Below are 24,039 nucleotides of genomic sequence, written 5' to 3'. Positions count from 1 at the left end.
TGGCTCCTATTGACCATGTTGCTGTTGTTAATCTCGAACAATAATGATAACTTTGATGGTGATCGATTACAACGATCTTCAAGAAAAACCCTATTACTTTACGACGATAAGATGACGTAAAAGATTAACGAGAAAATGAAGGACAAAGACATTAAGATATCGATGACGATAATGACGATGACGACGATGGTCACAAAAATGAAATTTGATGAACCCGTGCTTCTATTTTCCTTTCAGGCAATTGACGATCTTCATAACCTGCTTACACAGCAAAATATCACTCTTATAAGTTCGGAAAGCTTTGCCGAAAACCCGCATAATCAGGTGCTAAATCTCAAGGTAAGTTAGGTCTATTCAGTCTACAATATCGAATTGATTAATTGAAATTAAACAATTCATCAAGTTGCCATGGTCGGTGCCATTTACAAGCATACACAGCTGTTTTCGCCAAACGTTTGACAAACGTTTATAGTCAAACGGATAAGGATTTAAACGGTTTTTTTTAAAACGTTTGTCAAATGTTTATGGAGCAAAATGTTTGTCAAACGTTTTATTTTAATCATCTTTTATTTGTTTTACAAATGTTTGCCAAATTTACGTTTAATCAACAATAAATTATTGTTGGTCCACAATATGATTTTTTATATATTTTTGGTCAAAAAATTGAATTTGGGTAATTTTGGTCAAAAATGTTATTCTTGGTCAAAAAAATGTGATTTTTAGTCAAACTCAAAATGTGATTTTTGGTAAAAATATGACTTTTGGTCAAAAAATGTGATTTTTGGTCAACATTTTTATTTGATGAAAATTTACAAACATCAATTTGATGACTTTCTTGACAAAACGTAAGATAAATGTTTAAAAACAGTTACTATCAAACAATTTTTAACAAAACGTATTTATTAATTGTTTGACCGATTTACAAAGTTAATTTGTATTTGTTTATTTTATTTCCCTAGAATCAAGATGCCAAGATCATAGTGTCAAATATGTACGAGACAAAAGCTAGACGGGTCTTTTGTGAGGTATGTTGATCGGTATGTGGTGAGTTGAAACGCAAAGAAGAATATAAAACGATACAAAGAAACTTCCATTGCTCATTGTAATTAAATAAGTAGTCTTGACACTTTTGCGTTGCCTTTGTGCATCATTTCTAACAAACTTAAGTCAAAAATATGTCCATTAAATTGGAGAACGTTATTTTTTTTATGTTGTTCAATATTCATGCAATTAAAAAATGGTCATTGTCACTTATTTACTTGTGTATTATAGGCTTACAAACAAGGTATAACCGCTGAGAACGGCTACGTGTGGCTGTTAATAGGTTGGTATAGTGATAAATGGTGGGAAGTTGAAGACGTGGATTGCAACCAAACAGAGATGAGACAGGCTGTAGATGGATACGTATCTGTGGAAAGTGTGCAACTTGGAGACCCAAATGTTGTCACTGTCGCAAATATTGTAAGTATGACGCAACTTGTACTAACAGTTAAGTGCTGTAATTTTATTGTATTATATCCAAAAGTAACATCTGACCATTATTACTCGTAAAGCAAATTGCTATTGTTCATTCATAACAGGGTGTTTATAAAAAACACAATTTGTTGCCGAAATAGCCAGGGTAATGCAATTATATGCTCATTATTAAGTCAACGCTATATTGGTAAGTGTTGGTAATTGCCAACATAGCGGACTTTCTTTACTCTAAAGTGAAGTAATGAGTTTTTGACTGCCTGTACAAGCTATATGAAAAGAAATTAATGCAAAGACTCGTAATTTAGCGAAGTAATGAAAATAAAAATGTAATCAAACGTGTTCGATTGCATTGTTCTCTGAATTTAAGTACAACAGTGGTTCAAGTAAGATAAAAGGACTCCTGAAAACAATTTGCGTATTAGCTGATTAGAGATTTTATGGAAGAAGCCATAAAGAATTATTGGAATCTCCAAAAATACCCGACAAATTGATACTTACTGCAGTCCACCATGCTAATGTTTATTATCAATCACAATAGATGTAAAATACCAAGGCCTTTTAAAGTCAAACATGCATGTGCTTATGAACGCCATTATTGTATTTTTTCGAAATCTAAAAAATGATAATTACAACCGCATGGCCTAAGTTACTTGTAATAATTCAAATTATGTGATGAGATCAAGCAAAATCAGTCGGGTAGAACTGTGAAATATTAACTTTGAGATATAGTCAAACAAAGAAAATATTTCCTTTTGTTTTCACCTGTTTTGGAAACTCTATAGGTTAAATACCACTAATAGGCCTGGGCGATACATTGAAATACGACGAGTAACTATTTGTTTTCGAAAAGACTACATTAAAATCGCTGAAATTGATCAAGTTATATAGCCAAAAAAGTACTTTTTAGAGTTTGATGCTTCAAAATGGTACATTTTCTTTCATTATATGACATTTTTGTTGTAATAGTACCAAAATTCATACGCACGGCTTCGGTTTTTAGTAAATATTCGCCCTATCATATTGTAACTTTCAGCTTCGAGGGCGCACTGTCATTTTAAGGTGTTTACGGTTCAATGAGTTAAAACAAGAAAAGTCTCAGGTCAACCTATGTTGAATTTTTGATCATTTGGCATCTAAATCATATAGTTTCACCTGATATTAGTGGCATTGAACTGTGAGAGTTCTGAATATGAGAAAATTCCACCCGAAATTAGGCATTTTCCCATTGAAACCTGTGTAATACATAATTAGTGGTATTTAACCTTATGCTTATATATCTTTAGAACTGGTTGTTCAATTTGAATGGAGTTTTCTGCAAAATGCAGTTTGTAAATGCTTTTTACTACCCTGTAAGAAACTGAAAATTTAATATTTCCGAGTTCCGACTGATTTTGCTTGATCGCATCACATATTACTCAACTATCATGACGTTTGAGGCAGCACTGTTACAGGGCTCTTGTAAGAGCCGTGTAACAGGCAAGTTATATCAGGTTGGAGGCCAAATAACTATTCATTTTTAGTATAGAGGTGTTGGGTATATGGTCAGGTACTATAAACAAGGCACTATAAGTCCAAAACATCTGTCTGTTTTTCACCAGTTTTGACTGTGTGTTGCACTTTGAGAAAGCACATCATTCTTTTGATTGAAATGTGGTGATCATGCTGAGCTATGATATCATCTGATGCTGTTCTTGGATGATCTGAATATATAGTGTTCAACATTTATAATGATATACTGGAGTACAGATAGAATGATTGACTTGAGTATTGATCTGCTTACACTTGAATTGATTTGACTTCACCTGAACACCCATGGCTGGACTTAGTGTATGCCTTGTTTATAGCACCTGACCATGTACCCAACACCTCTTATAGCTATACCTATTAAATGAAGAGTTATTTGGACTCCAAACAAAAAGAACTTGTGTTAATGGTCGAGTTTCCCATTCTACCTACAAAACTTTGCAACATTTGTTCTGACCATTTTACCTCTTTATCTAGAATCTCGAAATGATTTGTAAAGAACAATATAACTGAAATGGTTTTACGTTTCTTTCCAACAGACGTCAGCTGAATACGAAACAAGATTAAGAAACAGATTTTCTGTAAAGTTGCCGCAATACAGTACTTACGATTGGAATACGCTGGCACCTTACGGTTACGACGCAGCCTGGGCCATAGCCTTAATGTTAAATAGGACAATGAATAGCCTTAAAGCAAAGCGATTTTCAGATAATTCAACGAGACGCCTCGAAGATTTCAATTATGATGATACTGAGCTGGCACAGATGTTTTCGATAATTTGAATGAGACTAACTTCATTGGTGTAACGGTAAGTGGGTCATACTGCAGTTACTGTCCGTTTTCCTATACACAATACACAGTGCTCTCTCCATTGACGCGTGACCTCTACAAACAGTGTATGTTATAGGTATATGGGCATTGCCTAGTTAACATCACTGTGTGAAAAATAACCGGCCAATATTTTAACTATTCTCCAAACTTCTAGCAAATATATTTCTCTAACATGATCTAACATGATGCAGTCATGTCTACAGTAGAATTCATCTCGACCTTTGCAGGACTTAACCCCATTAAAAGCTATTAAACCAAGATAACACTCATTGAAACAGCTCAATTGATTAAAGCGGATCTTCTCTGGTTGTGCACAAGTGTCTGTTTTCATGTGCGATATCGCAATAAAGCTGGTATTATAGCTTCAGTTGGGTAACCGATTATAAAGGAAACGAAAGGAAACAATGGTATGTGTAGCTTTGTTCACGAAATGAGACAATTGCCTGCTTTTTGTAAACCAGCATTCTTGAAAATGAGCAACATAATGATTGTTGACTTAAGGTCGTGTGTCTTGAGCTCGCCACCGACGTTACATTTTGCCAAAGTCGACTCAAAACAAATGATGATATCTCTGTCAAGCAAGAAGGTAGTGTCATGCTTGTGGTCTCATTTTATTGCTAAATAAAATGCACTTTCAACCCTGTAAAAAGAAATACTTGAACCTTTTAATACTGACACTGTGCTTCATAGAATTTAGAATGGGCAGGGTGGCGGTGGTGGGGGATGTGGTGGTGGGGGATGTGGTACACACAAACTCTATGGGATTGGTATTTTTAGTGCGTAATCTGCTTCAGTAAAGGCTGTAAATTGGATTTGGACTCTATTTAGCATCTAAAACACTCATGGCCTTACAGCTAAACAATTCTACTAATTGTTTTTAATAATTTATGATTGGTTTAGTCTAGAAAATACAAACTTTTCCATACAAAACTACCCGTTGTCATATTAAACACTGTAGTAAGTAATGCAGATGTCTTCAAAATCTAAAAGTTACTGTAAAATTTTAATTACTTATCCTATCATAGTCAAAGTATAGATTTTCTGAAGGGAAATTTGACGAGGAATCTAAATATGGACACATTTTTTCTGTATGGGTTAGGGGGAAAATGTTTAGGTTCAAAATATGTTGAATTGTAAAAAAATCTAACATACTTTGGGACACCCAATATTCCTAGATTACCAAACAGCTGTGATTTTGGTTTGTTCCAAAGTCAGTTGGCTCTCCATATCCTCTAACCAAATGAATGTTGTTTACTTCCAGTTTATTACTGTAAGTTGGTAATAAGCAATGCATTGAGTGACCCTTTTTATCAAAATCTTTTTATTCCACCCTGTATAACTTACAGGTCACCCTGTATAATGAGTTGAAATGTATATATTTGAATTGCTTATGCCTTCAGCTTTTCAAAATGTATACCTTTGCTAGTTTAGGGTTGATGATTGTCGAGATAATCTAATTAGAAACCCGGTTGGTGTAAAAATTCATAATATTTGTCATGTAACGCTAAGGGTGGCGAGTTCAGAACACGGCCTTAACACGGTTTGGAAATAATTTCTTCATATTTTTGGTGTTATCTGTCGTTTACATATCCTTCCTAAAACACCAAAGTACGAATATTTCCAAACATCTAAATTAGCTAAAAATTAGGACATGTTACAAAACTATATTGTCTAGAATTTTAGAAGAGTACTTTTAATATTGGCCGGTTATTTTTCACACAGCGACGTTAACCAGGCAATGTACTATTACCTATAACATTAACTAAAACACCAAAGTACGAATATTTCCAAACATCTAAATTAGCTAAAAATTTAGGACATGTTAAAAACTATATTTTCTAGAACTTTAGAAGAGTACTTTTAATATTGGCCGGTTATTTTTCACACAGCGACGTTAACTAGTCATATCCCCATACTTGTAACGTAGGGCTATTTGTAGAGGTCACGCGTCAATGGGAAAGAGCACTGTGTATTGTGTATAGGAAAACGGACAGTAACTGCAGTATGAAATTACAGCTAGGTTAGATGTTCAGAAGGGGTCGCACTTTCGTAGAATATGAGTGAGGGCAAAGCATAGCTAGCTCATAGCTAGCCAACTCCCCGTGTTAATTGAATGGAGATTTGACCGAAAATATTGAGCTATATTGGTAACGGACCGCTCCGTTCTGAAGGATGCCACAAAAAACGGTACAAGCTACATTTAAACTATTCTAAATAGGTTCTAGAAAATATAGTTTTGTAACATGTCCTAAATTTTAGCTAATTTAGATGTTTGGAGAGGGTCGCACTTTTGTGTTTTAGGAAGGATATGTAAACGACAGATAACACCAAAAATACGAAGAAATTATTTCCAAACCGTGTTAAGTCAACAATCATTATGTTGCTCATTTTGAAGAATGCTGGTTAACAAAAAGCAGGTCATTGTCTCATTTCGTGAACAAAGGTATACATACCATTGTTTCCTTTCGTTTCCTTTATAATCGGTTACCCAACTGAAGCTATAATACCAGCTTTATTGCGATGTCGCACATGTAAAACAGACACTTGTGCACAACCAGAGAAGATCTGATTTAATCAGTTGAGCTGCTTCAATGAGTGTTATCTTGGTTTAATAGCTTTTAATGGGGTTTAAGTCCTGCAAAGGTCGAGATGAATTCTACTGTAGACATGACTGCATCATGTCATGAATCGTCTTTTGCACTCATCAGATCATAGATCAGATGGAGAGCGAGTTGGCGCACCGGTTGTTCCATCCCTCGCCTTGCACCACTGAGGTCTCAGGTTCAAGCCCCGGCCGTTCCCAAGGCCTGTATGTGCACTTGGTTGATCCCGATCCATGCTCGCTCTTACAGGTTTTCTCCGGGATCTCCGGTTTCCTCCTGTTTTCAAAATCGGTGATCAGTTGTTTGGTTATCAAAAAACTTCCATCACCCAATGGAATTTGGGGCGCTGCAGAAAATGGGTGGATGTTACAATCTAAGTGCGAATAGCCAAGGTTTGCGCCAGGTTCAGCTGCAACCAGCCTAGTTGATGCGATCTGATTGTGATGATTCACCACACAGCGAAATTACAGCGCTTTGAATCCGCTTGAAAATGCGACATATATTGTTTATTTTATTATAGACCTATTCAAATCAGCTTGATCAGATAGATCAGGCAAGGATCGAAGGCAATAATGCCTATTATTTTTTTTCGTCAAAATACGAGGACTTCTGATGCCCAAATCTGTGGCCAGAGCAAAAACATTTGAAATTATTGGTTAAGATTGATCGATTTATATTTTAATATGGAATATTGCGTCGTCTAATTTACTTTTTAGGGGCCTGTGACTTTTAAACATGGAGATCGCGTTGGAATCACTCAGATAGAACAACTGCAAGGTAAATTGCTACATAACATTGTCTTCATCGTTATCGTCATCATCATCATCATCATCATCATCATCATCATCAATATCATCATCATCATCATCATCATCATCATCATCATCATCATCATCATCATCATCATCATCATCATTATCTTCATATCATTAGCTCGTGACTTTTAAGGCATAAACTTTAGGATTGCTATATTCATACAATATTAATTTGCCATTTATATATTTTTACATAGTGGGTTGTGAAGACGACTGGTACCTTTACAACAACAATTGCTACAAAATAATCAACTTGCCTGTATTTTGGTCTGAAGCTGAATTATCTTGTCAAGAATTGGAAGCAGAAATTGCACCTATGAACACCAATGTAATACAATTTATTATCGGTATCATTGGAAATGACCCAGATCTATCTCAAGCATGGTAAAATGATTCGATTATTTCTAAATTCAGATGAAAACAGATTATGACAGCAATACATTAATTGACCATTTGTGACGTGCTGCCACGATAGGAGCGATAAGTCGCAAGTTAAAGTTAGTAGTTTCGAGATGTTCCGGTTAATGCGCTGGCAGTCTTTGTTTTGACACGCACCTGTTCAAGCCATAGTATACCTGTATGTCCTTTGTTAACCCTAACACCCATAAATACCACAAAATACATACTGCAGTTACTGTCCGTTTTCCTATACACAATACACAGTGCTCTCACCATTGACGTGTGACCTCAACAAATGATGTATGTTGGGAGAATGGACACTTGCCTAGTTAACATCACTGTGTGAAAAATAACCAGCCAATATTTTATTTATTCTCCAAAACTTCTAGCAAATATATTTCTCTAACATGACCTAAAATTACAGCTAGGTTAGATGTTCAGAAATGGTCGCACTTTTGTAAAATATGAGTGAGGGCAAGGCATAGCTAGCTCATAGCTAGTCAACTCCCCGTGTTAATTGAATGGAGATTTGACCGAAAATATTGGTATCGGACCGCTCACTTCTGAAGGATGCCACAAAAAAACGGTAAAAGCTACATTTAAATTATTCTAAATAGGTTCTAGAAAATAAAGTTTTGTAACATGTCCTAAATTTTTAGCTAATTTAGATGTTTGGAGAGGGTCGCACTTTTGTGTTTTAGGAAGGATATGTAAACGACAGATAACACCAAAAATATGAAGAAATTATTTCCAAACTGTGTTAAGTCAATAATCATTATGTTGCTCATTTTGAAGAATGCTGGTTGACAAAAAGCAGGTCTTTGTCTCATTTCGTGAACAATGGTACACATACCATTGTTTCCTTTCGTTTCCTTTATAATCGGTTACCCAACTGAAGCTGTAATACCAGCTTTATTGCGATGTCGCACATTGAAAACAGACACTTGTACACAACCAGAGAAGATCTGATTTAATCAGTTGAGCTGCTTCAATGAAGTGTTATCTTGGTTTAATAGCTTTTAATGGGGTTTAAGTCCTGCAAAGGTCGAGATGAATTCTACTGTAGACATGACTGCATCATGACCACGATGAAAAAATCTGCGCATGTGTAAATCCCAGGGTCTGCGATGACGCAATCACCCTAAGTGTTAAATGTTCACGGAATTGCTGCCCGGGGCAGCGTTACCCGTGTAGCTACCGGTCCGTGATCGTGTGGTTGGCATGCGAGGGGTCTAAGGTTCGATTCCCGGGGTGCCAAGTGACTTCTTTGTTCATCTTCTCTCCTTTTTCGTATCTTCTTTAACTTCCGATATCAAAAAGCAGGGTTGGGTGTTAGGGTTAATGGAGGCACAATAGACCATTCACGAAGGACATACTAGTGGCTTGTACAGGTGCGCGACAAATAAAGAACATCAACTCAGCAGCTAATAATATGTCTCAAAACTACCAACTTGCGACTTTACGCTCATTTCGTGATAGCAGGTCATATTTGATTGTTTGGGGGAGTAGGCTTATGTAGGAGTGTGGATGTGGGGTGTGGGCCTGGGGTGTTTGTCGTGTGAGAGAGTGAAGGGGGTGTGAGTGAAGGGACTGGGAGGGTGAGAGGGAGAAGTGCGAGAGATGGTCTGCTATTTTGTATTTAAAAACAAATTAAAGGTAATCATGTTAATTAGGTATTGCGGACATTGTTTGACGTACTCTTGGATTTTACATGACATACTTCTTATACGTCGTATCGTACCTCCATAATGTTTGTTGGGGTGTGTGTGTGGGGTGTGTGGGGGTGTGTGTGTGTTGAGTGGGTGGGGTGAACGTGAATAGGGTGGGGTGGATGTGCATATTTAGGAGTTTGGATGTATATGTGTTTCACTCTTGCCAACGATTTGTTACGTGCATCTAATTTATCATAGGATAGGGAAATCAAGTAATACGTCATGTGACACTACAAGTGGGGATTGCCCAGCAGTTAACTTCATGTCAAATGGCAAATGCAGCCAGATCTCCTGCATGTCTAAACTACCATTTATATGTCAGAAAGAAGGAGGTAAGATAACTGTCATTTTTAGCACAGTAACATTGTAACAAGTCATAACTTTTTAATGGTGTGACTGACTCGGCGACTCGCCTAATTTCTAGTGACGGTTCCGACTCGCCCTATGACAACTCAACTTGTTTTTGATGACTCGTATAATAGCTGACTGTTAGTGAAGTTTCATTAAGCGCTTATATTTTGCTACAGAATCATCATGATCATTAATAATGTATTCACATTATTTTAGCATAGAAAGAAAGGTACGAGGGGCGGTCAATAAGTTCGTAGAACAAGGTACTTGAAAGAGTACTAGCCAATTTCTTTCAATCTCTCCCTTGAGCATGGTCAATACATACCTTAATGTACCCGTCGCAATTTTTCTTGAAACCTTCTATGTCAACAAAATGGAAGTCTTCCGATAGCTCATTGAGCCACTCTTCAGTGAAGACTCACCAGCATTGATCACCAGCAAACCTGGTATTATGAAGGTAGGACTTAAAATTCTAAAATAGGTTTCACTAACTGAAGGCCATACCTGAACCACAATATGGTTAGTTTAATTAACTGACCCCTCTGTCGTGAATGGCAGCTTGACAAACTAAGAATAGCGTACAGGACACAATCCGAGAACAGCCACATTCCTACCATCAACCTTTTTCACACGATGGCTTGCCTCAATTTTGCTATAAAAATTGTATGATATAAGCCTATAATTGTACTTTCATTTGGCAAATGATCTGTCATCAAGACTATCCCTGCATCTCAGAAACAGCGATGAAGTCCTTGCACTACGGTGACCGAGTGATGATCTTCTTAGGGGTGTGAGATCCAGGTGCTTCCACTAAATTCACCTATATTTCCAGTGATTAATGTATGCCTTATCACCTTTAGCCACATATAGATTAAACTTGCGTTGGTCCTCATTCTAAGTGTATAGAAGGTGTGGACCTGAATATGTCAACTGGTATCAATTTTGTACATGAAGATTCTGGGACCCCATCTAGAATACACCCTGGGATACCCAAATGTTAATGGATTAATATTGAAAACACATTCATCAGAGTTGTCATATTTTGTGGCTATCTCACCTTTCTTATTTGGCTCTTTATTCATTATCAATGCCACTGTACCAGCGCGTATATCATTAGTGGTGACGTCAGCAAGTCTTTTGGACCTTGGATGATCTTCAAGGACGCTTATTCCATTCTTGAACTCTAAGAACCATTTCGTTGCTGTTGACTACCAAGGACTTCATTACCATTTACAACAACTGTACAATGTTAAAGTTTATTTGAGTTTTCACCACAGTCGGGAGAAATTTCCATGATGACCCTGTATTCACTTCTGGTAGTACCTGTGAATTCATGGAGGTAGGCTTCCTCTGAAGAGTGTCCTGCCCATATACAGTGATGCAAAAATATAATATCTTTGTAGTCATGTTTTGAAGGAACAAGCTTTCAAATGAGACCAAATTCAATACCGTGCGACAAAGTAACATACCGAGTTCTACCAACTTTTTGACTGGCCCTCGTATCAAAGGTATACCCCATTCACCCACATTTGTTCGTTATTGACAACACAGCCGAATTTGAAAGTTGCACTAAAAGCGATAAATGGTTAAAACCCGCCATTATCTTCGCGCTACATTTAAACCAATAAAGTTTACTGCAACTTTTACATTCGGATTTTGGCAATTTGGGTATCAAAATGCTTGTATAAAAGCCACCTTTTATTCTATGTTAAAATATCTTGAATACAATTAATGATTTGGAAGCTATAGCAGTATTAGTAAAGCCTCAGTTACTTTTTGTGAAGTGTTGACATTTTACCTGCACAGTGGTTCACCTCTTAACCTCTGGCTTTGTTTCAACTGTCCTTTGTTTTAGATCTACGTGAACGCCGCATTGGATTATATAACGTTATTAATGACGACTTGCAATGGCTGTCACAGATCATGTGGCCAGGTAAATTTCATGTTGAACTGAAAATCGAATAATAAAGGTGTATTCCTTACAATAATTATGTATGTAAGGTAAAATCCATGATGGACCACGTGACATATTGCCAGGATTTGATGCCGACGTTGAGTTATGTAAGCTATCCACCAGTGGAGCTTCTGCGACCCCTACGCAGAACTTCCGATAGTGGATTATCTGCGCACGGTGGACGCAAGGAATCCACAGTCGGATTTTCTGCGCACGTGCACTGAAAATCCCCTCCGTATATAGTTCCGGTGGAATAATTCTGCGCACGGTCGCAGGGAATCTACTGACGGATTTACGGCGCACGTGCGCTGAAACCCCCTCCGTCATAGCTCCGGTGGAGTAATTCTGCGCACGGTCGCAGGGAATCCACGGGCGGATTTTCGGCGCACGATTCTTTGTTATGATTTAATATTATTATGGTAGAAAGTAAGTAATATTATTTAGGCCTATATGTTTAGAGTCAGTTCGGCGCATCAAGTATCATGTTTAAAAAACATGTTTAAAAAAATAACTTTGAAAGTAAGAAATATTATATGTATTTCTGCGCACGGTCGCAGGGAATCCACTGACGGATTTTCGGCGCACGTGCGCAGAAACTCCCCTCCGTATATAGCTCCGGTGGAGTAATTCTGCGCACGGTCGCAGGGAATCCACTGACGGATTTTCGGCGCCCGTGCGCAGAAACTCCCCTCCGTATATAGCTCCGGTGGAGTAATTCTGCGCACGGTCGCAGGGAATCCACGGACGGATTTTCGGCGCACGTGCGCAGAAACTCCCCTCCGTATATAGCTCCGGTGGAGTAATTCTGCGCACGGTCGCAGGGAATCCACGGACGGATTTTCGGCGCACGATTCTTTGTTATGATTTAATATTATTATGGTAGAAAGTAAGTAATATTATTTAGGCCTATATGTTTAGAGTCAGTTCGGCGCATCAAGTATCATGTTTAAAAAACATGTTTAAAAAAATAACTTTGAAAGTAAGAAATATTATATACGTGCGCTGAAACTCCCCTCCGTATATAGCTCCGGTGGAGTAAATACACTGCGCACCCTCTACTTACCTCCCACGACCTGATCTATGCACAAAACGAAGTTTGGGACCACAAGAAACCCCTGTACCACAGAAAAGGTTTTGGCACCCCGGAAGAACGGGGATGACAACGCCCAGGTGTTGGTGTCGCCCAACACTAACGAGATATCGCCCTCACCAATTCGTTTCTTGCGACCAACAAGGACGTGTTTACGAAGAGCTCCAATTTCTGTTGAGAAATATCGTAGCAGCGTGAGGCTTATTTCCGAGTAACGGTTACGCAAGTATCAGTAATCACTTCGGTGATATTTTCTGTAACTTTAGCAAGATTTTTTTTCCATTTGTGATGTTTTTTTTTTGCTAGTTTCTCGTAGTCTCTGTGGCCGAAGTGAGACCGCCCAAGTAAAATATTCATAGGTTTTCACTCGGCTCCCCTGGTAATTCCACTGGGAGGTCGCCGGGATTTTTTCTTGGCGATCTCCCCTTCTGTCCCGGCTACTTTGGCTTTCGTAGTCGGTGTTTTGATTCATTTTTCCCTCGCACATGTGGTAAGCTTAAAATTCGCGGTTTTTTCGCTTAATAGTGCGGGGCCTATGTCAAAACTGTTCCCATGCGCACCTCTCAGTAGTAGGGGATCTCGTGTTCACTTTTTTGGATCCCGTGCGCCTTTTCATGTTTTGGGTTCTCTGGCGGTAGAGGAGGGGGTTCTCCCCTTGGGGGAGTCTGTGACCCCTTAGAGGTTGACACTCTTGCTTATCCCCCTCCTCTTACGCCGGGGTCCCTCCTCCAGTCCTTCGGAGACGAGAGGGAGTTTACATGTTTTCTTACCCTTTCTCCATTACAGGTAGTTATCAAAATGTCTAAAGAGAGTACTCCCTCCAAGGCGTTGGGGACCAGAAGCAAACCTCGGCAGTGTGTTGCGTGCAAGGCATTCCTTGGGAAAGACGATGCGCATGAGGCATGCCTGCTTTGTAGGTCGTGCTCACCGGACCAACCGTGCACCATTGACCGTGACTGGTCCAAGGAGGCCTGGGCTAGGTCCCTGGCCCATAAGGTGAAACTACAGAAGTCTCACCAACGTAAGGTGGAGGGGCTTAGGGACAGGAACCGCAAACGCCGTTCTTCTTCGCAGGAGTCGTCTGGCTCGGCGAAGAAAGTGTCCCTAGCCCCCGCCAGCCAGGGAGTTTGTCCTCCGTCCCCTGGGTCCTCTAGCTCCAGGAGACCAGGTATGAGAGAGTCAATCTCTCTATCTGTCCCTCGGTCGGGCAGCCCCCAAGCCTTTTGGCTCCGCCCGCCCTTATGCTAGGAGGCTCGTACCCTCACGGCGGCTCCCTGAGCGCTACGGCGTCCGGGTCGAGTGCCGTAGGTGGGTATGCGGCCCCGGCATCCTCTGAGCAATGGGCTGGCTCGCGCCCGAGCGGCCACTCCTCGACGGCACCAGTTGCGGTCGGGTTGAGTGCCCCGGGCGTAGGCGCTGCTCAGGCGTCCTCCCCGTGTGCGGTCGACCTCAATGGTTCCACGGCTCGACCGTCGGAAGGCCTCCCGTCCGTCCAGGACGGTAGAGCGACCCCCGACGGCAGCCATGGTCCACCGGTCAACCGCTCGGATCCCTTACGCTCGGCCCCTGGCCAGAGCGTGTTTCGGGATCCTCCTCTGCCCTAGCTGCTCCCTCGATGGTTGAGCATCCGAGATCCCAGATCAGTCAATGCTCGGCATCTCAGGCTGAGGCACTGTCAACGCTCATCTCATCACTTTCGGACCCGTCGGCGTTAGACCGCATGAACCAACTCATTGGTTTGTTAGGCAAAGATCCCGGTCAGGTGCCCTCGGCGGTAACCCGACCAGTGGGTCCAGGTTTGCCTTCAACAGGTCCGGATCCGCAGTCCGATGCGATTAGCATAGAGGCTAGCTATGATGAGCTTTCAGATGGCTCTCAGAGTCAGACGGAGGTAGAGTCTTTTCGGGATTTTCGACTCCCCCCAGGGCTGACAGAGAGGGCTCTGATATCCCCGTTGGGGTTCATCGCGACCCCGTCAGTCATTCAGCGCCTTTCTCGGTCTCCCTCGGAGCTTCCCAACAACCCTCTTCGGTCGGTATTCCCTTGCAGAGCCAAGCACTTTGGCCAGACACGTTCACCGTGGCCGACCAACAGGGTCGATCCTACTCTCTCTCGCGTTTGGTCCCAGGCCCCTCGTCGTTTCCTCCGCCAGTGAGTATGACCCAGTCCTTCCTTCCGTCAGGCTCACAGGCTCAGATTCCACACCTTCCCCCGAGCTTAGCTGGCTCGACGTTCGCTGCAGAAACTCAAGGTTTCTCCTTACATTCGACCGCAGAGCGGTCGGGCCGCCTCGGTCCAGAGCGTGGCCCCAATCAGGAGCGATCTCGGTGGGGAGGGGTTCCTCAGCCCGACCCGGCTCCACCTGGACGGTACCAGTGGAGTTATGATCAGTGTCGAGGCTGGGGGGACCCTTATTCATTCCCAGCACCGACTCAAGGCTCCGAGGAGGACCAGTTGCGGGAGAGGCTCCTTACTCCTAAGGTCTCGGCTCCCTTTTTCGCAGCCGTCCTATCGGACGCTAAGATGCGACTGGAGTTCGAGACACCTCCGCAACTGGCTTCCGACTTAGGATATGCGGCAAAGCCAGCTAAGCCCCCCAAGTCAATGCCCTTCATCCCCTTATCGCGTGACATCAAGGCACTCACCACGGCCGTACAGGATAAGGGTGAGGTAGACCGCCGCCCGTGGCTGGCACGGGCGTTCCCCCACGTTACAGAGGATGTGGCGTTCTTAGAAACCCCCTCTGTCCGGAGGCGGCCTATCGCCAGATGGAGCGGGATAAGGGGACAAGTGTCGCCGGAGAGCTCCCTCCCTCAGGAGTTGAGGGAGCCCCAGGCAGGCTGGACCAAAGGCGCCCCACAAGGTGCCTCCCTGGGATAAAGCCCGGGATGAGGAGCTACGGTCCCTGGAGTCTCTCGCCAGAGACGGGCTCCGCATTTCCAATGTCCAACAGCTCGTCAGCGCTCATCTAGCACGGAGCTTGCTGGACAAGGAAAGGTCCTTGTCTCCTGAGGCGACACTGAGGGCGGTACATGTGCTGGCTGACCTCAATCATCTCTCAGCGGAGCATTTCGCTCGGATTTCAACTCGGTCTGTCCTGGCGCGCCGAGCCTTGGTCGCCCAGGCGCTCAACTTCTCGGACAAAAGAGAGTTGAGGTCTGCTCCGTTTGGTACTGATCTATTCGGCGGGGCCTTTCCCAGGCTGACCGAAGATGAACGTACCAGACGGAAGGCGGCTAAGGAGGCCAGCCAACCAAAGGCACCGGCCACATCAGCGCCCAAGCGGTTTCGGTCCAAAGGTCAGACAGCCAACCCGACCTATATCCAGGTGCCCCAGCAGCAGCAGCTGGTTGCTCAGCAATTTCAGCAGCAGCAGCAGCAGTATCCTTCCCTCTTGCAACCGTTATTTCCGCCAGCCACCCATGCCCCCCTCTGGCCCCGTGCGAGGTGCAAGAGGCGGCAGGCGGAATCACAACCGCAATCGCAGTCGCAAGGGAGGGCGAGGCAAGAGTGACGGTGCCGGTCGTAACGACCCGTCCGCCTATGGCGGACGCGGTCGGGGACGCCGGTTCTGACTCCTTCCGGGACCCGACCGCCCGCTCCCAGTGGGTGGTCGTCTCCTGGCATTTGCCAGGGCTTGGCGGGGGGTGCCCTCAGGCCGATGGGTCCGAGAGACAGGGTCTCTAGGCTACCAGATCGAGTTCACCTCCCGTCCTCCTCGGTTCCGGGGGGTTCGAGTCACCCCGTCACCGCTGGATCCCTTACAGAGGGAGGCCTTGGTGGGGGAGATCTGAAAGATGCATACCTCCACGTACCAATCTGCGAGTCAGACCAGAAATGGCTTCGCTTCGTGTTCGACGGTACCGCCTTTCAGTTCCGGGTCCTCCCGTTTGGCCTCTCCACGGCCCCCGGACATTCACTCGACTGGTCAAGTCGGTGGCAGAGTTTCTCCGGAGGAAGGGGATCACGATCTTCGTCTACCTAGACGACTGGTTGTTGGTAGCCCCCTCTCCGCAGTGTCTGCGCCAGGATGTTCAGGGGGTGTGCAGGCTGGTAGAGTCCCTGGGGTTTATCATAAACCACCAGAAGTCTTTTCTCTCCCCATCTCAGTCGCCTCAGTTCCTAGGGGCGACTATAGACTTCGCCAGGGGCCGGGTTTCTCCTATAGACTCGAGGATCGCCGACGTTCGGCTCTGCGCTCTGCAGATCAGGCAGGCAGCATCGGTCCAGGCTCGGTCGTGGCTTCGCCTTCTAGGGCTGATGGCCAGCCTCATAGATCTGGTTCCAGGCTGCCGGCTACGCACGAGGAAGATACAGTTGTACTTCCTCGGACGGTATCGAGCGTGGCGCCATCCTTTGAGCCTCAGGATTCCGGTCCTCGGCATCTCCTCCCTGCCTCTCCTGGTGGATAGGTCAGCCGAGTGTTCAGATAGGCGTTCCATTCCCGAAACCCCGCCCTTCCCACGTCCTTACCACGGATGCATCCAAGTCGGTTGTTCGAGGACTCAAGCTCGGAGACACATCAATCTCCTCGAGCTGTGGGCCATTTTCCTCGCCCTCCGCCAGTTGGGTCTACGGATTCACGGCCTGTTCATCCTGGTCAGATGCGACAGCATGACAGTTGTGTCCTACATCAACAGGGAGGGGGGCACCAGAAGTCCCAGCCTTTGCAAGGAGACGGTGTCCCTCCTCCTGTGGTGTCTACGGCGGGATATTTCCCTCCGTGCGGAGCATCTGGCCGGGGTAGACAACACCCTGGCCGATTCACTGTCCCGAGGGGGGCTGCAGTCATCCACGCGCCTGGCCCAGAGGGGAGCGTCAGTAGAGTGGCATCTTCATCCAGCAGTCTGCCGTTCCATCTTCCAGAGGTTAGATCGCCCGCATGTCGACCTGTTCGCGTCTCATCGGAACCACCAACTTCCGACCTACTTCTCCTGGGGCCAAGACCCCCAGGCGATAGGCAGAGACGCCATGCGGGAGAGCTGGGAGGACGTATTCGGTTACGCCTTCCCTCCCATTGCTCTGATCCCTCGGGTGCTGGAGAAGGTAGCCCGCTCTCCAGGCTGTATTCTCCTTCTAGTCGCTCCTCTCTGGCCCAAGCAGTGGTGGTTCCCCGCCTCCTGGACCTCCCTAGTGGGGAGCCAGTCAGCCTTCCTCGCCGTGGGAATCTTCTGTCCGTTCCGTCACGCCAGCAGGTTCAGATGGGAGTGATCAACAACCTCCATCTGACTGTTTGGCGTATTTCCGCCAGTCCTACCAGGCGGCGGGACTTTCTGAGTCGGCTGCCGCGCTCGCTGCAAAGGCAAGGCGACAGTCGACTCGACAGACTTACGATTCGCGACTTCGCCGGTTCTACAGGTGGTGTGCCGGTCGAGAAATCGACCCCCATTTTGCCCCTGTAGGCGAAGTCGCGGACTTCCTTACGGAAGTTTTCCACGGCGGCTGTATGCCTCGGACTGCCCAAGCGTACAGGACGGCCATAGCAGCGGTCCATCATGGCTTTGGGGGAGGCATGACTGTCTCCTCTAGTCCAGCCCTCTCCGCCCTCATTAAGGGCATGTTCTCGGAGAGGCCCCCAGTCCGTTCCCTGGTTCCGGAGTGGGACCTCCCGTTGGTGTTGCGATATCTAGCCGAATCCTTCGAGCCCATGGAGGACCTCTCGCTGCAGGACCTGACACTAAAGACAGTGTTCTTAGTGGCAGTGGCCTGCGGTCGGCGTTGTTCTGATATTCATGCTCTGTCGATCGACGAGCACCATTTACGCTTTACCAACCGGGGTGTCTCCATCCTGCCTAGGACCGGTTTCTTGGCCAAGAACCAGACCATGTCATTTACTCCTTCCCCGGTGTTCCTCCCTGATCTGGTCCTGGTCGCAGGACAGGCGGAGAAACCGTCATGTCCCGTTAGGGCCCTTAGATCGTACTTAAAGCGTACCGAGAAGATCAGGGGGAACATCAGGCAGCTTTTCATTACATCGGCCAGGCCATTTAGGCCGGCCGCTAGGAGCACTATCAGCCACTGGGTTGCCTCCGTCATCCGTTGCGCCCACCAAAAACATCACGAACGGATGACGGGTCCTCAGACACAGTCACAGTCACAGGTCAGGCGTCACGACATTCGATCCCAAGCAGCATCTTGGGCTTTCCACTCTGGGGTGTCCCTGAGGGAGGTGCTCGACGCAGCAGGCTGGAAGAGCCCCACCACCTTCCAGTCGACCTACCTCAAGGACGTCCTCGCAAGTCATTCAGCTGTAGGTACTTCAGCACTGCTTGCAGGCCGCCAGGGATCGGATCGAGGACGTTAGGTGAGTCTTGGGTTGGGTGGTTTTTGTTGTGGTTGAGCGGAGTTTGCACTGTGTGCCCTCCTTACCTCTCACGACTTTCTTCCACCTCCTTGCTCTCAGTGGTATTCTGTGCATAGATCAGGTCGTGGGAGGTAAGTAGAGGGTGCGCAGTGTATTCCCCTCTCAGAAGTGAGAGGGACATACACAAGCGCACGATACTTACCTCCCACGACCTGAGCCCTTCCCGCGTTTTATGCGTTCCACCCCTCAAGAAAGTCATACGTTCTCACACGTAGAGGGTCGCAAGAAACGTGTGTTGGTGAGGGCGATATCTCGTTAGTGTTGGGCGACACCAACACCTGGGCGTTGTCATCCCCGTTCTTCCGGGGGTGCCAAAACCTTTTCTGTGGTACAGGGGGTTTCTTGTGGTCCCAAACTTCGTTTTGTGCATAGATCAGGTCGTGGGAGGTAAGTATCGTGCGCTTGTGTATGTCCCTCTCACTTCTGAGAGGGGATTCTGCGCACGGTCGCAGAGAATCCACGGATGGATTTTCGGCGCACGTTTTAATCATCTCATGAATTGTTATGATTTAATATTATTAAATGGTATAAAGTAAGAAATATTATTTAGGGCCTATATGTTTCTACTCCAATTTCGGAGTTTTTGCGGATGCTACGCAAAAACTCCAAAATCGGAGGGTTTGCGCGGTTTTAAATATTCAGATTCAGGTTTATTTAAAAAAAATATTTATGACATGGTTTAAATAGAAATCCAATTGTAATATTGTTAATAATGTTTATACTAATGTTTTTTTATCAATTGTCCTCTTTTATGACTTTTACATCAGCATGTCTCTTAATATTATGGTTTTTATGGTTCGATTATATGTTTATGTCAATATTTAAATTCTTATACAATTCTTTTGAAGTTTCTAATGATTTTATCAAATATTCAATAATGTATATACATATCTTTTATGTCTTTTACGTCAACGTGTCTCTTAATCATGGTTTTATGGATGGATTATTATGTTTATGTAAATATTTATTTTCTTTTAACATGTAAAACTGTATTTTATACAGGCCTAGCGATGTCAATTTTAAGGTTAGGGATGACCTGATTAGCTCATGTGAAAGCCCTATGTCTTAGCTATACGGCCACACGCCCAAAAGTATAGGCCTTACAATAGCAACAGAATAGAGCAAACAAAAAAGTTTTGCAAAGTGACGAACTTGCCCCATATTGGGGCAGGTTCGCTCATATGATGGGGTAAGTTCACCCTAATCACAAAAAAGGTTTAAATATTGCATAACAATAACATATTAAATGCAAACATTTAGCAAGAGTATACTAATCAGTTGCATGCGAAGTAAGTCAGATATGAAAATAGACCTTTTTATTCAAAAATAAAATTGACTTAATGTGATATTTATTTCAAATTACAGAATTTTACCTTAAAATACTATTGAAATAATTTCATTATAATCAGTCAAATAAGAAATTACTTTCATTATGTCCGTTAAGTTTTAATTCGTCCATAAAATTTGGAAGTGTCTGCTTGTTAACTTAAATTTCGTCTATGGTCAAATATATTCATATTTTGATCAAAAATATTCATATAATGTTCCAAAATCGGAGGATTTTCGTCCGTTTTAAATATTGTTAATAATGTTTACTACTCCAATTTCGGAGTTTTTGCAGATGCTACGAAAAACTCCAACATCGGAGGTTCTGCGGATGCCGCAAAATTTGCGCTCGTATTAAATATTGTTTAATAACATTTTCTACTCCAATTTCTGAGTTTTTGCGGATAGACCTAAGCATGTTTAGTGTTATGAAATGCATAAATATATGTCAATAAAGATTCAGTTACTCATCTCATCAAAATTGCAAAAACTCCAAAATCGGAGGATTTGCGCCCGTTTTATTAATAATGTTTACTGTACTCCAATTTCGGAGTTGTTTTGTAAAAAATTGTAAAAAAATTATTTATTTATTTATTTATTTATGTATTCATTTATTTATTTATTTGACTGGGTGGTATCAGTCAATCAATCCCTGAAACTTATAGCGCCTAAAACCAAGAAAATAATTGCACTAAGGCGCTCATCATCTGATTCTGATTTGTAAATGATTGACAGTTATCCCCACAGTTATTAGCATCCATTTTTTAGATATAATTAAATATATTTATTACGCTAAATATGCCGACAATTTGAAGGCGGGATGTTTGAACTCGAAAATGTCAATAACAAATTTAGTTCAACAAAATTGTTCCATCAAAATAACGAAATATAGAGACCATATCATACTATTAATCATACTTATTTGTGGAAAAAATGCAATCTGATTCTACTTTGTACAAGTAAATGATTGACATTTATATGATCATGATTCATTTTGTTTTTTCTTAATTTCTGTAACTTACCTGTCAATCACGGATTACTTATTAATTGCAAGGCGGGATATTTGAACTCGAAAATGTCAATAATGTAATAGCATCCATTTCTTAGATAATGAAGATTTTTCTATGAAAGGAGGTGACTTTCTATATTTCTTATTTTTCCTTTTAGTGCCTTTTTTTCATTTTTTTAAACAAAAAATCTGCTTTATCTTTTTGTAACCTGGTTTGTTTGTGGATGTTGCTGTATATATTAAACAGTTTCTATCATTATTTTATCAATTAGATTTTAGTTAAGTTTATCTTTATTTCTTTTGATTTTGCTTGTTTTTTTTCTTTCCTCTTAAAATGGGACTAATTACATATGTTGAAGGGCGAAATCGCCAGAATGGACAAGGAAATCTCTTTTCTGTTTTTTTTTTTCTTCTTTTTTCTTTCTTTCTTCTTTCTTTCTTTCTTTCTTTCTTTCTTTCTTTCTTTCTTTCTTTCTTTCTTTCTTTCTCTCTCTCTCTCTCTGGGCTCTGGTAGGTGGACATTTTTGTGGGACACGAGAGCACATAAGACTTATCGAATTGTATTTTGAATATGAAGAATGTCCTTCTGATATCAAATAATTTAGATTTTTTGAAACTCACGATATAGACCTAATATAAAGTAGGTAATGGTGTTTCCAATAAATAATTACATAAAAATAGAAATATTTATTTTATCTTTATTCTGGTAGGCTCTTTCAATACACAAGTACTGATCTCCCGATCATACAATATAAATTAAAATCAGACAATAATTACAAAAACAAAAATGCAAAGAATACTATAATACAAAAATGAAGATATGAAAATAATATAATACAGCCATGAAATGCAATTTGCAATTTACCTATAGCGAGATACAAAAGCATTTGCCTATAACAACAAGTTTCAATAATATATAATACACATTTTATGACGAATTATTAAAAATTTGATATTTAGTCCTCGAAGTAAACTTTATAAAGCTAATGATATAATGTAGCTGGGATGAAAAGCCGACGATCAATTGAAAAATTTTGACCTTTCGTATTGAAGAAATGTATTTTTTCCCAAAACACCAAAAAAAGGCTTTTTGAGAAAAAATGTATATCTTCAACATGAAAGGTAAAGAATGTTGATCGTTTTTCATCCCAGCTACATACACTTTGAGGACTGTTAAATATCAAAAATGTAAGATATCAAATTTTAATAATTTGTCATAAAATTTGTCTTATATCGCAAATTTAATAAATAAATAAATAAATAAATAAATAAAAATTGTTTGATATCAGAAGGATATTCCTCGTATCATAATGCAATATTTGATTGGTATACTCTCAGCACCCACAAAATACTGTATAAACGTTAAATGGGAAACGGGCCCTAGATGAATGGATCCTGAATCCAGTCTAAAGTCAAAACCACAAACATGTCTAAGGAAACATGTTTTCCAAAAAAATATATTCCCTGCTACATACACTTTAAGAATATATCATTAGATTTAAATAATTTACTTCGAGGACTGTTATATATCAAAATTTGAAAAATATCAAATTTTTATAATTTGTCATAAAATTTGTATTATATTGTGATTTTTAAAAATGAAAATTATTTGATATCAGAAAGACATGCTTCGTATTCAGAATGCAATTCGATAGGTCTGAGGTGCTCTCATGTCCCACAAAAAAATACTGTCGAAACGCAATAAACGCTCATTTTGGATCCCTTAAAATGAATATAAAATTTTAGGAAAATGATTTTTGATGTCTAATAGTAGCCTTGAATGTTCTTTAACTATTATAACCAAATATAAATATATTATTTTTTAATTTGAAAAAGAAAGTCATCTTACTTTATGTAAGAAATAGGTGCTATTATTTGTGTCGACACGCGACAGCCTGACCATGCACACGGCATAAAACCGATCCACTATTAATGCTTCCAAATCTGGGTGTTTGGTATACCTAGATATTGGACGGATGATGTTTGATATACCTAGATATGGACGGATGACATGTTTGAATTTGAATGCTGAACATGTTTGAGTATATTGAGGATAGTGTTTATAGACAAAAACATGCTAAAAAGACAAAGCAATATTTTGTTAAAATGTGGAATAAAATTTAAAAAGTTACTGAAAGAGAGAAAGAAATATATTATATTTTTTGATTTGAAAAAGAAAGTCATCTTACTTTATGTAAGAAATAGGTGCTATTATTTGTATCGACAGCCTGACCATGCACACGGCATAAAACCGATCCACTATTAATGCTTCCAAATCTGGGTGTTTGATATACCTAGATATGGACGGATGATGTTTGATATACCTAGATATGGACGGATGACATGTTTGAGTATATTGAGGGATAGTGTTTATAGACAACAACATGCTAAAAGACAAAGCAATGTTTTGTTAAAATGTAGAATAAAATTAAAAGAAAGTTACTGAAAGAGAGAAAGAAATATATTATATTTTTTAATTTGAAAAAGAAAGTCATCTTACTTTATGTAAGAAATAGGTGCTATTATTTGTGTCGACAGCCTGACCATGCACACGGCATAAAACCGATCCACTATTAATGCTTCCA

The 24,039-nt window shown here is 41.8% G+C and overlaps 1 protein-coding gene across 1 annotated transcript in view; it reads left to right on the top strand.

Annotated features, from left to right (window-relative positions):
* The window catches only part of LOC140165759 (gamma-aminobutyric acid type B receptor subunit 1-like), a 61,264-nt gene that overhangs the window by 16,625 nt on the left and 20,600 nt on the right, over positions 1-24,039 (top strand). The window contains 9 exon segments of the mRNA XM_072189080.1: positions 238-339; positions 960-1,025; positions 1,273-1,461; positions 3,540-3,765; positions 3,768-3,808; positions 7,151-7,211; positions 7,447-7,633; positions 9,559-9,692; positions 11,567-11,644. Coding sequence (XP_072045181.1) covers positions 238-339; positions 960-1,025; positions 1,273-1,461; positions 3,540-3,765; positions 3,768-3,808; positions 7,151-7,211; positions 7,447-7,633; positions 9,559-9,692; positions 11,567-11,644 — 1,084 coding nt within the window.

Source organism: Amphiura filiformis, chromosome 12 (genome assembly GCF_039555335.1).
Source record: "Amphiura filiformis chromosome 12, Afil_fr2py, whole genome shotgun sequence".
NCBI lineage: Eukaryota > Metazoa > Echinodermata > Ophiuroidea > Amphilepidida > Amphiuridae > Amphiura > Amphiura filiformis.
The sequence above is the reverse complement of the archived record's forward strand: the minus strand, read 5'-3'. Positions and strand labels throughout refer to the sequence as shown.